The sequence below is a fragment of the Lissotriton vulgaris genome, chromosome 3_1, assembly GCF_964263255.1.
Source record: "Lissotriton vulgaris chromosome 3_1, aLisVul1.2, whole genome shotgun sequence".
NCBI lineage: Eukaryota > Metazoa > Chordata > Amphibia > Caudata > Salamandridae > Lissotriton > Lissotriton vulgaris.
The window spans coordinates 805925936-805943777 of NC_141689.1; the positions used below are offsets into that span (position 1 = coordinate 805925936).

At 44.2% G+C, this 17842-nt stretch overlaps 1 protein-coding gene across 1 annotated transcript in view; it reads left to right on the top strand.

Annotated features, from left to right (window-relative positions):
• Positions 1-17842, top strand: part of ADAMTS19 (ADAM metallopeptidase with thrombospondin type 1 motif 19) — a 503101-nt gene that overhangs the window by 461941 nt on the left and 23318 nt on the right. Inside the window, exon 13 of the mRNA XM_086963564.1 lies at positions 9031-9208. Coding sequence (XP_086819690.1) covers positions 9031-9208 — 178 coding nt within the window. The remainder of the gene's footprint in view (positions 1-9030; positions 9209-17842) is intronic.

The following is a 17842-nucleotide window of genomic DNA, read 5'->3' on the forward strand; positions in this document are numbered from 1 at the left end:
AACTGGCATTCTCTTGACACTCTTATTGTTGCTGGAAAGCTGCTAATTATACAAGAAACGTTTCTGTGCTTTTAAAACTGTTGCCCACGGACCCCCTGGGAATGTGTCACGGACCCCTGGGGGTCCGCGGACCACAGTTTGGGAAACCCTGACATAGAGTACAGTTCACTCTGCAATAAATAAATCAAAACTGAATTCGAACTGTGAGCTCTGCTGTCCACAGTGTTGACTGCCATTAACCCCTTCCATGCTCATGACGGAACGGTTCCGTAATGAGCATCGGTCGAGCTGTGCTTATGACGGAACCGTTCCGTCATGACCACGCCCGGTTCTATTAGAGCTCAGCCCTGGGGGGGAATCGGCGCCGCACAGAAGGGGTTAAGTGTTGCTTTGGACTTGCGAGATGAATTTGGTCATTGTACTAAAGCTATAATTGATATAAAAAAAGTTCTTGAAGCAAGGATACTAAAAGGATATTATGTAGGTTTTAGGCACGTTGTAGTTAGTTGCGTACTGGACACTGTAATTAATGAATCAAGACTCAATTTTAATTGTGAACCCTGCTGACCGCAGTGTAGGCCAGTGGCAGTGATTAGGAAGGGCCCACTGACACATGGCGTTGACTTGAGCTCCATAGACTTAGTGGTAGCTGTGGCGCTCAGCGTGTGCGCAGCCAGCGATTATGTGTGGTGCTGGCGGGCCGCACTGCTCGCAATGTCTTTTGTCTAATGAATTCTGCCTTAATAAGGCTACATGGCAAAGACTTGTGGTGCACTGAGTTAGTGGCACTTGAAGCAACCAGCGTGTGCGCAGCCTGCGATAATACACGGTCCGGATGGGCTGTACTGGGAGCAATGGCTCTTGCCTACTGGACTGCGTCATCTGCAATTGAGACTCAAACTGAATTGTGAGCCCTGCTGTCTGCAGAATACATCGAAGGCAGTAGTCTGTACAGACTTAACTCTGCGGTGCTGTGCCACTAGTCTCGCAGGGGGACTGTGTCGAGGAGGCCAGCGGTCATGGTGGTAGCCTGGTGGCAGGGTGAGGGCCGACGCTCTGGCAGACGCGGTGGCCTTCCCAGAAGTGAACCACACCCAGAGCCCTGGCCTATTTATTCACACTCCTACGATGGAGTGGAATACGTTGGACCAGCCCACTCCTCTTCCACTTCCGCTTACTGGGGACGACGAAACAGCTACATGATTGATTTCTTCCCCACTGCCTGAAGTAACATGGCTGCGTCCACTGTCCACAACACTACAAGCACACATGAAGAGGTCTGTGCTCTGCATAGTGAGGTCTGTCCAGCACATCACCGCTACACTTGGCATTGTGTGCATTGTAATTGATGGGTGACTTGTGTCCTTCACACATACTTGGTTACCACATCACCCAGCATTCAGATATTGTGCGGCTGAGGGGCCATGTCATTTTAGGAAGGTTCGCTGTCCTGTTCTACGCTGCCTCTGTGGTAGTATGTTGGGTGTGGTCCGGGGAGAGGTCCTGGGGTGGTGGCAGCAGATGTTGTGACCTTCTTGGGTGTCAGAGTTGCATGATCAGTAGCTCCGTTATGTGTTGGTTTTTAGATGTGGCTCTGGGCTGGGCTCCCTTTCATACTGTTGGTAATCGTCCTGCTTTATACCAGTAAAAAGGAAGGGGTCCCAGCGAAAGTGGAAGACATATAATACACTTCACAAGAATTCACAAGAGCGTACGGAGCTCCGTGAATCAACGCTATTGACTCGACTATGGATTAATTCCCCGCGCATTTTGCTTGACTGAACACTGATTACTGGCACAATGCCGTGTTTCGATGCTGACTCAGACCTTCCTATGATCTAAGTACCTACAAGACCACATTGTAAACTACGGACCATGTGGTCCCCTGCCCCTTCCTTGGTCCTGATGAAGACCCCGCAGCAAGGTTAAATCTTCCTGCAGTCTCAGAGGGTCGAAACGTCGACGGCTTTTTCAATTACGGCAACCTCACATGCGAAAAATTGCATTTATATTGTACTATGTGTCGTATGCCTGTTCAGATATAATGTTGCCATAAGCTTGTGGCACTTACTGCTATGTGATTCATAGCGTGAATAATATTTTGAATTATTGATTTTACTGTCACGCCATCCCACCACTCCCCTACCTCCTCACGATCACTTCCTTTTCCTTCCTGGGGCACTGTATGACCATGAATACAGTTGACTGTTTGCTTTGCTACGTGTATTAATTACACCGGATCCCTTATTGAATAATAAATTTGTGGATCAAAATAATTGTTTTAGATCAATTCTTGTGAAGTGTATTATATGTCTTCCACTTTCGCTGGGACCCCTTCCTCTTAACACTTATTGAACCCAGGTCCCTGTGATTCCATTGGGTAACCCCCTTGTATACTATTATACCAGTAAAAGGCAGATGTTAGATTCTTACTGCTAACGCAGCTTTTTGCCTGGTTTTGGATCGCATCGCAGATTTGACTGGTCATTGGAAATATTGGGAAGTGGTGTTTTCGTGGTATGTTGGCATGGGAACTCCTACTCTGCATATCATTAGCGTTCTTGCTGTCATTTGTGGTGATTTTTTTCGCAGAAGATATCGATGAACAACCGGCGATATCGGCAGTTTTCACCAGGTTGGGAATGGAATGATAATTTAAAACACTGAAAAAACTATAGGTTTAATGAACATTATAATTAGAAATTACCATTAAAAAAACATTGAAATTCACTGAAAAAACCATAGGTTTCAGAGACGTTATAGTTAGTTGGACATTTCACTTGTACAAAACCAGAGACATTCGAACGTTATAGTTAGTTTAGCTAACTATAACTCGCTCACCCGCAATGCACTGCTGATGACGTCACATATTACATGTTTTTTTGTGAATATATACTCATCAATACTGTACTATAATATGCACTCATACACATATACAAACAGACACACTCCGCCATTCATCCATATAGTTACTCACACCCCGATTGGTTCATCGAGGGTCACGAGTCGCGCCACGCACAACCAGGAAATGCCAATCGGTTTACATTACCGGCATCGAAAGGCTGCCGGTCACTCTACGGGGCATCTCGAGCAGTAACCAAGTAGGTTTACCGTGAGACGAACAGAAGCCACAAGTAAGTTTAACTACGCTGACCTTCTTACGAGGTGGCACCCACCGCACTTAACTCCCGTAATAATATTTTTCCATTTCCTATCTGTCACATTCGGGCAGAACTCTGCTCATTGTTTACCTTTGTTTCTGAACATATCTAGGTGACTGGCACTTGCCGTCTTGGAAGTTCAGATGCCCATGAAGCGGTAGTTACCGCCTCAAGTGAAAGCATTACATTTGACGCTACTTTCTATAACCACAAGGGCGACGTTGGTACTATACGTAAGCTTACTTGCGGTTTGAATGTTTAGCCGCCCGCCCGGAATATCTATGACCAATATACCATAGCCCTCTACAACGCAGCATGATAGTGATCACTCTCCCTCACAATTAGTTTCCTCTCGAAGCTAACCCAGTCGCCTTGCCAGAACCGACACCTCACCGCGGCGCTGGGGTTTTATTTACCCAAGCACGTTCCGGTAACTAACACTGGAGCACATTTTGATCGGATTAGATGGACCCACCACTAGTACGATATATGAGCATGGGTATTCTATGTAGTGACCATTCACAGGCGACTACGACCAGCACAATATATATTAAGTGTACATCCTTGTTTTGTCCACCCTGGTACGTGATCTCAAACCTGTTCCCCCATTCTTTCTTACAGGTTTTTCTCCTGAATGAGGAAAAGACACACCCTTTTACAATAGATCGCAATTTTGCGGTCTTCAAATTGAACGAGGGCAGGGCGCACCTTAGCGCGTGCGGACCACCCAGTTCAATCACCACGGTTGAAACATGTAGACCTTATTAATTTTTATTGTAACATTCACATAGCAAAATTCGCTATTTTTAACGTATTACACTTTTTGAGACACCAAATCCTACCTAATTAGGCACGGGTGCCACACTGATTTTATAGGGGTTCAAGCACTCAAGAATAAAAGTCTTGAAGTGAGTAGTTTTGGCCCTTTTTAAAACACTTTTCACTGTAATTTTTATGCACATATAAAAGAAAAAGAAACCCGCTCCATTGTAGTCAGGTGCCGCAGCACACCCTGTGGGCACTCGGCCTATGGGGTGGGACCCCGATGATGAAGCATGTCACCAACTAGGTTGGTGAGTGAGGGGTCTACTATAAGGACATGCACTGTCCGTTAACGGGTTGGGGCACTATGTGCTGACCTGAGCTTTAAGCTCTAGAAGCAGAGGTTTTTTCTCTGTGTTTTCCTAGGGGGTACTCCTCCATTGTTGTTACAATTAATCCCGGGGACCAGGAGTTCCCACCACACTTAGTTGGTGTAATTTCACTGACTCTCTCCATTTGTTATATATAGAATAAAAAAACAGACCTGGAGATACTCGGTCCTTTTCTGTGTGGTGTTCTAGAATTCTGATAGCAAAACCACTATCACATTGTGCCTTACTACAGGTGGAAAAGGTCAGTTGAGAGGATCAGTGTGATTAGTAGATTTGGGTGGGGGAGACAAGTAGTCACAGCAGCTTTGAGCCTGTCCTGGGGGGTCATTGTTTGCTCCTCCTTGTTGCTGCAGGTATGGGCAGGGACAGGACTTTACGTCTGCAACTTGTAACTGGGGCTGATATCAATTTCGGGCCCTGCAACACTGAATTGCAGGTGGCAAAATTCCTCAAGGAATTATCACTCCAGTTGGACCTCCAACACTCATAATAAGGGCCTTAGGTGTGCCAAATGCAGTTTACAGGTTGAAGTGCAAAGTAACTCAGATACATTTGGGTAAAAGTTGCAATTCACAGGGATGCAGGACATCAATCAGTACATGACTATGGAAACAAGATGCAGTTTGCAGGGGTGCTAGGAAATCGCTGGTTATACTGTCCATTCTTTTTTCTGCAATCAGACTCTGGAAGTTGGTAGTGAGGTGCATCTGAATTGACAGTTCTAAAATGACATATTCTGCTTGAAACAAGTCTCACACAAGCAGAAATTATACAAAAACGTCCAGGATAAGAAGAACAGACATTACATACAAAAAGAACAGGAATGGTGTGAAATACTGAAAACACGTTTTCCTCCTCCTGTAGGAAACAAGCCCACATTTGCGAACATTTACCAGACTGGCCTTAATGATATTGACACAAGTGTGTATAATGTGTATTGACATACAAGGAATTTCATTGACAAGGTAACACATATCTATTGGGCCTTCTGAATTCCAGTATATATTTTACTTTGAGTGGTTAAAATAGGCATTATTGGACTATTGATAATTATATTATTAACCTTTAACATACACAACAAGAGGGACCCTATGTAACATATTTGAAAACATAGTTGTTATGGGATTTTAATTGTTTTTGGATTTGGCTGAAGAAAATGTAGGACCTCGATGCATGTGCAACAAAACATGCTGTACGGATAACATATGGAGGTAACTGCAAGAAAGAGTTGTTCTCTGAATTTGCATCCTTGAAAGAGTATTCCTCCTTGTCACTGCATTGCACCCTAGAGTAACTAACCCACTGCATTGCAATAAACCCTGAGGAAACTAATCTAGCACATTACATCCTCATATGTCTTCCTCGTTCCAGTCCTTACCAATGAGGCCCTTGCCTCTACCGTAGACCATCTTAAAGTGTAAATCAGAATTCCCCTTTGGTTGACTTGAGAGCTAGAGCCCTGCCCCTTTCAGCCCTGGCAACAAACAAGGGACTAAACCCCACTGACACCCTTTTCCAATTGTCTCTTACCAACACCATGTAAAATGTAAGTACGATTTTTTCATTTTCCTTCTGTTCAATATTTGCTGCCTTGTTGTTGGATATAGTAGTGGGTGAGCTAAGCCAGCACTTTTCTATCTGTAAGCATGTTTGTTTGGACAGGTCTGGTCCAAGGTAATGATGGCTGTAGGACACTGATAGGCTGAAATGAAAGTAAATGATGCTTTCACAAATAATTGTGCAGTACACACCAATTAAATCCACCCCACTCCAATCTGTGCCAATCTACTCCAATTCACCCTACCTCACCCCACCAATCCGCCCCACTCAATCCAATTCAATCCGAGTCATCCCACTCAAATCCAAACTACTCAACCCAATTCACTCCAATCCACCACACTCCAATCCTCCTAACCCACCCCACTACAATCTGCCCCACTACAATCTGTCCCACTCCAATTCGAAACAATCTGCCACACTCCCATCCAAAACAATCTGCCCCACTCCAATCAAAGACAGTCTGCCCCACTGCAACACAATCTGCCCCACTCCAAAACAATCTACCCCAATCTAACCCAGGACAATCTGCCCCACTCCAACCAAAAACAATCTGGCCCACTCAAGGGAAGTCAAGAAATATTGGCCCATCTCGCTCATCCCGTTCGCAGCCAAAGTTGCAGAGAAAACTGTCAACAGGAAACTGACACGATTCATTGAAGAGAACGCCATCCTTGACTCGTTCCAATCCGTATTCTGAAGCAACCACAGCACAGAGACCGCCCTATTTGCTGCCACAGACGACACCCGCACCCTCCTGGACCAAGGCCACTCCACAACCCTCATCCTACTTGACCTATCAGAGGCCTTTAATACCGTCTCCCACCACACTCTTGTCGCCAGACTGCACGACGTAGGCATACAAGGAACAGCCCTGCACTGGATCTGATCATTCCTCACCGGAAGAAACCAAAGGATGAGACTCCCATCCTTCCTCTCTGACCCCATGAAAATCACTTGCGGAGTCCCACAGAGTTCATCTCTGAACCCCACCCTCTTCAACATCTACACGGCCCACCTCAAAGCTATCTTCCAACAAAACAGCCTCAACATTGTATCCTACGCCGACGACACCCAGCTTATCATCTTCCTCACCACCAGTGCCAAACTCAACCTCCAGAAAGGAATGCAAGACGTCGCAGTCTGGATGACCAACAACTGCCCGAAGCTCAACGCTGAGAAGCACAGAAGTCCTTGTCCTCCCTACCAGCCCTTCTGCATGGGACAGCACTTGTGGTCCGACTGCCCTCGGATGCCTACAACCCCTCTCATACCACGCCAAGAACCTCGGCATCATACTCAACTCATCACTCACCATGAACCAACAGGTCAACGCCGCCACCTCCAACTGCTTCAACACCCTCCACATCCTCCGCAAGACCTTCAAGTGGGTCCCCCCTGAGTCAAGGAAGACAGTCACTCACACATTCAATACTTGCCGACTGGCCTATGGGAACACACTCTACGCCAGCATCAACAAGTCACTACTCTGAAAACTCCAGAAAAGAGTCTCTTTCAAAATCCTCACTCATGCCTGCAAATGCCTACACAACAATGGACCCAAATACCTCAACAACAGAATCAACTTACACATACCCAAAAGAAACCTCCGATCTTTCAACCTTGCACTGGCTGAAACCCTGTGCATCCACAGAGCCAGAGCAGGTGGACGATCCTTCTCTCACGTTGCAGCCAAGACCTGGAACAAGTTACTGGCAGACATCAGACGCCCCCCGAACACCTTCAGGAAGACCCTCAAGACCTGGCTCTTCGGTTAAACAGATCAGCGGACCCCCTCAGCGCCTTGATACCCTCACGGGTGAGTAGCACGCTTACAATTCCCTGATTGGTTGATTGATTGACTCCAATTTCCCCAATCCAATCTGCCCCACTCCACTCAACCCCTCGAATCGAAAACAATCTGCCCTACTCCATTCTGCCCCACTCTAATCCACCCATTCCAAACCAAAACAATATGCCCTACTGCAACCCACTCCACTTCAATCTGCCCACTCCAATCTACCCCTCCAATCGTGAACAATTTGCCCCACTCTAATCTGCCCCACCCTAACCCACCCCATTCCAAACTGCCCCACTCCAATCTAAAACAATCTGCCCACTTCAATCCACCCCACTCCAATCCAAAACAATTTTCCCTACTCCTGTCTGCTGCAATCCAATCCAAAACAATCTGCCCCACTCTAATCTGCCAAACTACAATCTGCCCCAGTCCAGTCTGCCCCAGTCCAGTCTGCCACACTCCAATCTGCCCCGCTCTAATCCAAAACAGTATTCCTCACTCCTGTCTGCCCTACTCCAATCCAAAACTACCTGCCCCACTCCAATCTGCCCCACTCCAATTCAAGACACTCAGGCCCACTCCAATCCATTCGACTCCAATCCCAAATAATCTGCCTCACTACAATCCTCTTGGTAGTCAACTTTAGAGGTGTGGATTCCTGAGGGCTAAACTCTCACGGTATGTCAAATGGTGTCCTCTCTTTCTCTCCCTAATGCCAACCCGTCTACCTGAACAAAAGAGCATACCCTCTTGTGTGTTTCCACCATTTGATCTTCAAAGTTAGCTTCTCCTTTGAAGCTTGCCTTTTGTGTCACACCCTATCTGACTTCCTGCAAGGAAGAGGTAACACCTCTCACAACAGTAGGCCTCTATTGTTCCTTTTCATCAGAGTTGTTCACACACAGGAGGACAGAAGTCTGTCTTTTTGTCAGCATCTGTGAATAGCCACATTGAAAAACGTGGGCAACAGAGTGGCTACTTTCTAAAAGTTGCATTTACTTAAAAGTTACAGTACATTCTACTTGGGCATCAAGTCATGTTTATTGTGAAGATTATTGTGTTATTGTGAAGTACAAACTTTAGTAGTCCCATTCAGAAGTTATCAGCTTGTAATGCTGCCCTAGCCAATGGTCATACTTGTCTTCCACAGTAAAATTGGCAACTTGAGGTTTTTACTGTCACTTTCTTTACATGACATGGTAATAAATTGAGTTTTTTCTTTAGAGTGGGAAGAGCGGGGGGAAGGGTTAAGATTGGGAGGAGGTGCACTGGGGGGGTTCTATGGTTTGTTTTACAAGGTCTATGGCCATCTACATTTTAAATCGGCAAAACACTAAATAACTATTTCTTATTCTAGTGTTCCATTACTTGTGGCAAAGGAATGCAATCCAGAGTAATTCAGTGCATGCATAAAATCACTGGCAGGCATGGCAATGAATGTTTCTCTTCGGAAAAGCCTGCAGCATACAGACCATGTCACCTTCAGCCCTGCAATGAAAAAAACAATGTAAACACAATCACGTCACCAAGGCTAGGTGAGTACCAAAATCTTTTACTATTATTCTTCATGCAAAGATAACTAAATTGAATAATGGCTTTCCTGTACGTTAATTATCAATTTTACTTCCAAAATTTGTTGTAATCTTGTTCGGTGCGTTCTTGTAACAATGCTAAGTATAGCAATTGTAAACATTTGCAGCAACAGCTATATCTTTTTAATAAAGCCATCAAATCTGTGACAGGTTTGGGTCAGCTTCCATACTGCTTGGTAGTGCTATGTGTGTCATTAACAGGGTACTCACTCTGTGGCAAATTAACGTAAACATATTTATATAATTTACTTAATGTAAATAAAGAAATAGACCATTTATTCAGTATTTACTTGCACTTCGAAATTGAATTTTCACGTTCATTGTGTTCTCCCTTCAATTGTACTTCCTGAAGCAATTAATGATGTCAGTTTGTAGCCTGTCTTTTTGTGAATAGCATTGCTTCCTACGTCCCATGAATCACCTCAGTGCAGGGGCACCTCCTTTTTTTTGTTGCTTTATGCAGCGCAGAGTTGAACTGAAGGTATTGTAAATTGATACTTGTATAGCGCACTACTCACCCGCAAGGGTCTCAAGGCGCTTGTACGAATACCGCTGTGGAACCCATCCTGGCTTTCCCTGTGAGGCGTCCACTCCTGGGCACCCCCAAGGTGGAGGCCAGGCATCCTTAGCGTTGTGGGGGGTGTTGTGGAGATTAAGCAAGCTATTGCCCAGAGTTGCACTCCATGATTGGAATTGGCATTGAGGCGAGAATTATCAGGTCTGTGGAATTTTTGAGCCCAAGACCCACCGAGGTGGGGAATTGAACCCTGGTCCCGGGCTAGACCTCTGCATCAGGGTCTGCCGCTCTAACCATTGAGCCACACTTCTCCACACAAGGTATTGAAGCTCTTTACCTGAGCACCAGTTACATTACGCAAGATGACATTCATGTTTTTAGGCACAGAGATGAAATGATCGCCCAGAATGTTATGTTGATTTGTATAGTGGGCAAATCACCCGAGACGGTATCAAGGTGGTTGGGCAAGGTGCGTAGTTGTGTGGTTCCAAGGTGCGTATAGGAAAAGCAAGGTCTTCATCTTCTTGCCGAACTCAATAAGTGAGGAGGAGCATCTGATGTTTTCAGGGAGGTCATTCCATGTCTTGGGCATGATGTAGGAAAATGAACAACCTCCAGTTTTGCTTTTGTGAATGCTGTTGTGTTTGCGAGTGAGTGAGGCAGAGCATAGGTGTCTGGTGGGTTGGTGAAAGTGTATGCAGCGGTTCAGGTATTCTGGTCCTGTGTTGTGTCAGGCTTTTTATGTGTGTGTGAGATGTTTGAATTGGCTGAGCTTGTTAATGGCCAATGAAACTTCCTGAGATGTGGTGTGATGTGGAGTCACTGGATGTTGAGTTGTTGCCAAGACTGGAACATAGTACCCCAGTTATAAATTCGGCAGTTCTAATTATTCCAATCTAATTGTCCAAGCTCATGAGAAATTAAATGATGGGGTAAATAGAATGTAGATCAATAATGCATGTTAACCAAGTTTGAGTTTGAGTTTGAGTTTAAAAGTTCTTGTTAAGCGCACGTATACCAGCGGCTTTAACCAAGCTTTAACAATGCGGAACTCAAGCTATTCCGAATTAAATGGCTGGGTAAAATGCACAGTGAGACAGCCCTTGACAATATTTCTAGTAGACTTCCAAGCCTAAACACAGCAAACAACCAACATAATGTGCTTATAATTGTTTTAGGAAAAAGATGTGAACAAGAAGTCACATTTTAATACTATATAAGGTTTTTTTGCATAGAAATGTAACACTGGCTCAGTAGGATTGTCCTTGGCAATATTTCTTGTAGATTGCTATACTCAGAGGCATCAACTACCCTACATAGTGCGCATATATAGAATAGTGATATAAATAACAAAAAATTAAAATATAATTGTACAAGTTACAAGGCTATTTAGATCCTAATTTTGAATCCTAATTTAACACTAACAGAGGTATCATCTTCTGTCAAGGATCTCTGCACCTCCCAACTGCCAGACTTAAGGGTTGTAAACCCACCACATTTAGCGAGCAGGCCAGTAGAATTTGCCTAGAGGTCATGATTTACCTGTTGAAAGCTCTGCTGTAGGGATGATGGAAGACAGTCTGCTACTTCTGACTGAAAGGTGAATGGCTGGTAAAACCTCAGCTTACAACAAAGTTATTAAAATGTAATGGTATGATTTTGATGCAAGAATGCTTCATTGCCTGGCCAGGTACACCAAGATCTTCCTTCACACTGGAACAACTGATCGTGATCTGGGAGAATCCAGGACATTTGGATTTTGGACTTCTGCTGTGAGTGAGACACTCTAATGCAGTTTCACCCATTGCAAGTTTCTGCTAATAATGGATTTGAGCTGTTTTTAATTTTATTATTTGTAGGTTTGATATAGCGCTAGCTGGACCTGAAGGTATCGGAGCGCTTTAATTAAAAATAGGCTTTACATATCATGCAAGACCCTAGGTTCAAGAACATGTATAAATAGAGACAAATGCAGTAAGGGTGGTTACAGTATGCGGACAATTAGAACAACATTATTTAAAGGAGTAAATGACATATAAGGCAGCTGAAACAATCATCCAATCGCAAAGGGTCTGGTCATAGAAAAAATGAGGTATTGGAACACAGTTCCAATACCTATAAAGTATTTGTTGAGGAGAAGGAGTTTAGGCCCCTTTTGAAGCAGAAGAAGGAAGGGTTGCATAGGAGATCTCTCTGAAGTCAGTTCCATATTCTGGGTACATTTGAAGATTGGAGTTTCTCAGAGTTTGGTTGTTCCTGCTTTTGTAAACTTGTTGTCTTGGTATTTGGGAGTATGTGTGTTAAGTGCTTTGTGGGCGATGCAAGCTGTCTTGTGAATAGATCTTCTTTTGATGGGAAGCCAGTTGAGGATCTTGAGGGCCGGTGTGATGTGTTCAAACCATTTAAAACCATGTTGAGAAGTGTTCTTAGGGGGAGCGAGGTGAATTTTTGGTGTCTATGTGAAGATGGAGTTCCTATAGTCCAGTTTACAGAGGAGTTGTACTACCGTCTTAACGGCCATTTGGTCAATAGTTAACTCTGGTGGTGTGGCTACCGTGAAGGGAAGTGAGTCAGTGGGGAAGGTTGGAAGGCTGGCAGATTTGTGATTTGGATGAAAGATTGCTCAATTATTATGACTTTGTCGGTGAAGAAGCTGGCAATTTCTTCAAAGTGTTCTTTGGTAGCTGTTATTTTGTGAGGGGAGGTGCTAGTAGTTTGTCGTTTAATGATGTTGAAGATTTCCCTGGGTCTATTCCTAGCATTGTCAAGTTGATTGTGTAAGAAAGAGGCTGTGCGGTTCTTAGTAGTGCTAGGTGCTTTGTCATGGGGTTCTGTCTCCATATCCTTTCTGCCTGTCTAAGTGTCTCCTCTCATTGTTTGGGTCAGAGTTAAAACAAGTTTTTGATTGGATTCTTCTTGATTCTTTTAGTTTTAGCGGTGCCACTTGGTCAAGAACTTCAGTCATCGCTGTGTTATATTGGACAGGGAGGTCATCAATGGTGTGAGTGAGGGGTTGAAAGTGTAGTTGGGCCCAGATCCTGGATTCCAGGTAACTTTTTGGGACATGATTGATATTCCTAGCCCAGGGCTTAGGTTTGTTTGTTGAGGCTGGGTAGGTTCCGAGGTGGATATCGATATTAAATAGTATGAGATGGTGGTCGGACCAGCCACTGGGTGAGATGGATCCAAGTGACACACAGTCATTTTTCAGTGATAATCACATCGAGAGGGGAGCCTTTAAAAAGAGTTGGTTCATTACAGAGTTGTTTAAGACAATTTATTTCTAAAAGGTTTATGCTGTTCCGGACTGTAGTGTCTTCTAAGTTTTTCCAGTGAATATTGAAGTTGTCAAAGAACATGTCCTTTGTGTCATTTAGGGAGAACCTTGCTAGGTCAGTAAACTCTACTGGGAAGAGGGGGCAGTCACCAGGAGGGTGGTAGATGGTGTGTATTTTGATAGAAAAGGAACCTTTAGATGTAAATTCAACTCCGAAGTATTCAAAGGTCTAGTATTCTGCAATTTCTAAGATAGAAAGATGTATTATTTCTTTGTAAATGAATGCTAGTACACCACCTGTTCTTTTTGGTCTCTCATTTCTAATGATGGTGTATCCAGGTGGTGTGAACAGGTCTAGTATGGGGGTTGAGTGGTCATTAAGCTAGGATTCAGTGAGGAAGGCGATATCTATTTCTTCACCGAGCATAGCTTCTGAAATATCTGTAGCATGTTGAACTGCTAATCTACAGTTGAGGAGCATGCATGTGAGAGAGCAGGGACTATCATTAGAGGAATGTAGCGTTTGAATGGTGGTGTACTGAGCAGGAGGTCTGGGATAGTAGAGAATTCAAGGGATTCTATCTGTGCCTACTTTTACTGGGATTGTAGAGGGAGGCTTGAGAACCATATTCTGGTTCTTTGTGGGATAGGCTTTGCTGATCGCATCAGCTTCCAGAGCGGACAGGGGCTGAGAGCTCAGTGGGTTCTGTGGGACTAATGACACAAGGGAGTATAGGGCCAGATGGTGTGTTGTATGGTGTTTAGAAAACCTGTGTGGAGAGAAAATTTATAACTACCAGGAGCGAGAGAGTGGGATAACTTGGCCTGGCTTGAGAGGTCCTGTCTTAGATGCAGGATGTAATTAGCTAGGGAATCGAGTTTTAGTTCCATTTGTTTCAGGAGTTGGGTAAGTGAGGATTTCCACACTTTGAGGGGTAGGATAAGTGGCAAGTCCTGCGTATAAGGAAGGAGAGTGTGCTAGCTACTCTGTAGGGGTGTTCAGTGTCATTGGGACTGGAGGTGTAGACAGTTTGTGTGAACTGAGTAGGGTCTTCACTGGTAGAGAAGGTTGCATCCACAAAGGGTTCAATAACTGAAGGTTTGGAATTGGGGCACACGCCATCTGGGTTGGGGTGTGCATCAACGAGTTTAGTTACATATGTTTGGTGGTTAGGGTGGAAATAAGCGAAGTCGCTGCAGTGGACATTAGTCGAAGGTGAGTGTTAATGGGATAGCAAGGTTGCTATGAATGTCAGATGGTGTTGCAGAGGTGCATAGCGAATAGGTAGGGAAAAGAAGGTGGGCCGGTTCCAGGTTGATGGTCCACAATAATGGGGAGAGATGAGTTTGGGTCATAAGCCTTGTGGTGTTAATGAGGTGAAAAATGAAGGAAAGTGTTGATCAAAGATGGTGAGGTAAAGGTCTGTAGCTTGTATAAGTATGTTCCATGTCCTTAAAATGGAGATAGAGATTTCCCCTGTAAAGGTTAGGGAAGGGGACATTATGGGCCCGATTCACAGAATGAACTTAAGACTAAATCCTAAACTTACTACTATTTGGTATTCACAGAATGCACTTACTACTTTCGGGATTCACAGATTAAACTTACTACTTTCGGGATTCACAGAATAAACTTACTACTTTCGGTATTCACAGAATAGATTTAAGACTACTAACTTTACGTCCGCACTCGGGCCGTAAATTACGGCCTGGAGGCGGAGTTTCCGGCTTGGGGGCGGAGCTTCCGGCTCGGAGGTGGGTATTTAGCCATGGCTGAAATCTCCACCTCCGAGCCGGAAGCTCCGCCTCCAAGCCGCAAGCTCCGCCTCCGGGCCATAAGCTCCGCCTCCGGGCCGTAAGCTCCGCCCCCAAGCCGGAAACTCCGCCTCCGGGCCGTAATTTACGGCCCGAGTGCGGACGTAAAGTTAGTAGTCTTAAATCTATTCTGTGAATACCGAAAGTAGTAAGTTTATTCTGTGAATCCCGAAAGTAATAAGTTTAATCTGTGAATCCCGAAAGTAGTAAGTGCATTCTGTGAATACCAAATAGTAGTAAGTTTAGGATTTAGTCTTAAATTCATTCTGTGAATCGGGCCCGGTGGGTTTAGTTCCATGGGGAATTTGTATTGACTTAGTAACTTGTAAGTGGAGCAGGAGTATGTTTTTCCACTTTCGGGTTGTTTGGAATAGAAGACAAAGTTGTTTTTTTGTTGACTTTGGTCAGGATGTGGTAGGTATTGGCTTTTAGTTTGTCTGGGTGCTGTTTCAGTAGTCCGTGTTTGAAATTCTTTTTTGCATTATTGGAGTGATTTTTAGGATACCGATGTTTGATGAGTTAGGGCCATATCCCATGAGTGCATTGTTGAGGGGTTTGTGGAGGAACATTGTTTGAGACATTTAAAGTTTGGTCACAGTTGTCCAGCAAGATAAGGAGAATCCAGGGAGTGCTGAGATTTGAAGGATTTGGAGACTGGAAAGGGCTATGTGAAGGAGTGGCTTTATACACCGAGCACTACGTATGGCTAAGTTGAAGAGCATGCAAGTTTCTATTGTGAAAAAGACATATTTGCCAGTCGACAAGGCGTATATTAGTAATATACACCAATATGAATATATAAATGACCCTCAAACACCAGATAAATATGGATACTACTCAAACAGTTCCAGGCAATGTAAGGCTCAACATCCACTTGAAGAGAACTGGGCTGTGGTAGACCTTTAGTTGTTAAGGTCGAGATTGTAGGGAGCGAGGTAAGATGGCTACCGAGGGGGAGAAAAACGGAGGGGTAACAAAACAACATGGAGGTGATAGTGAAGGAGGGGCAAAAAAATCTGTAACCTCTAGTGTCCACCTTTTTAAAATTAGATCCACTGCTGGGGAAAGAGCATCAACACAGGATATGAGTGAACATGCTACATGCCGCACAAAGAAAACAGGCAGTCCTGTGTCAGATGGAGCCCAGAATTAATTGGTTATGGCTAGGTTGGACCTTATAAGGAAATTAGAAATCTAAAAAAAAATGTCCCTTACCTTTCTTGAGTGAAGTTTAAAGTTTGTAATGTTAAACTATGTTTTCACTTTCAGAAAAGTATGCCTAAACCATCATTTTTAATTGGTATGAGTTAGGAAAGTCACTGACCAGGCTTTCTCTCCCAAATTCTTGGTCACAAAATATATCAATGTTAGTTTTATTCTTGATTACTTTGTTTGCATATTTTTAAAATTGGACATATTTTGCGGAGCCAAACTTAATGGAATTCTGCCTAATGTAACTGCTTTGCTAGCTAGTTGGCAGTTCTAAACTCACCCTGAATAATAGACCCTTCATGAGAACTGGCCTTTTACTGGTAGAAGACGTGCAGGTTAAATCTTCATAATGTAATTATCTGCATCTTTTTTTAAATGACTGGTAGAATGCTTTTATGGGGTTCAAAGGGAGAGCTAGATGACCTTTGGCTTCAGTTACCACAATGGATTTGTTTAGAGCAGACCTGGGTGGGGCAGACATTTCCTCAGAGATATGCCCTGTCCAAATATTTCTTACAACTGCCTCCCTGATTCTTGTCAAAATGCCTTCCATGGGAGGGGCTGTCAACACATGGGCTGCCTCCTCCCTCCAGGTGAGCAATAGACATGTGACATCTCTGGGTTGGATAGGGACTTCCACCTAAAGCTCTCCACTTTCACTTTTAAACCCATTCACAGGAAAACAACGTTTGAGATGAAGAAGAGGTAAACAAGAGGAAGGATGGACCCACACCATGGATGTCTATACCCTGGACTTGTACATCTTCGCCTTTTGTTGTTCTCTGTCAGCAGAACTTGTGGCACCAGAACGCTACCTCCTCTGAAGCGCTGCAGAGGGAGGAATTGTTGTAGAAAGGGGTTCCCTTTCGGTTTATGTGGACTGGTACTAGTTGTTAGTGCCTTAGGGTTGGTTAATACAGGCCCCTGCTTGACAAACAGACTACCTGCAAGTGGCATAAGGCCTTCAGTGGTTCTGAAGTGCAAGCAATGATAGCGGTTCTCCTTGAGGCCTGTGGGTTGCTGCAGAAATCAGACTGAGGATTACTGCTGCAGAAAATCTGAAGTCAGGAGACTACTAAAGGCTGGACAAAAGGGGATGTCCAGATTTAAAAGCTTGATACTGTTGAACAGAGAAACTAACATCATAAGTTTGCAGTCCCCAAAGGAGCACATGCGGTGGTTGAAGCATATCCCTCGAGAGTAAAACAAAGCAAACTCTATCCTTAGGTGCTGGAGTTACCTTAAAAACAAGCTAGTGCTTGAATGCAGTGTTAAAACATGGACATCGAGTGTGGTATGGTTCAGGGGCAGTCTCTCTGTAATATGATCTGCCTGGAGAGTAAGAGAGTAGGAGTCAGATTGCTTTCCAGACTATTGCTGCAGCTGAGGCTAAGACCGCAGTTGGAACAGAGAGACAGCTCCACTACTGTGACTGGGTGTTTGTGGAAACCTGCCGCAATGTCAGGACCTAAGAGTTTGATGGTCTATTGGGCTGAATAATGCGTGAACTAGTGCTGGTAAGAAAAAAGACGCTCTTACTTGATGGTAATCTCAGCAAGGAGAAATAGCACCCACATGGAGTGGAATTAGGGCAAAAAAGACTCTTCTAAAAAAGAGAAAAGGAAGTAGAAATTCACTGGGCCAGCTACCAGTTGCAACAAATGCTTGCGAGAGAAAAATACGAATGTCAAGCAAAGAGCACCCCAAAGGCATGGAGGCTCTAAATTTGCATATTTTTTCTGTTGCCACAGCAGAT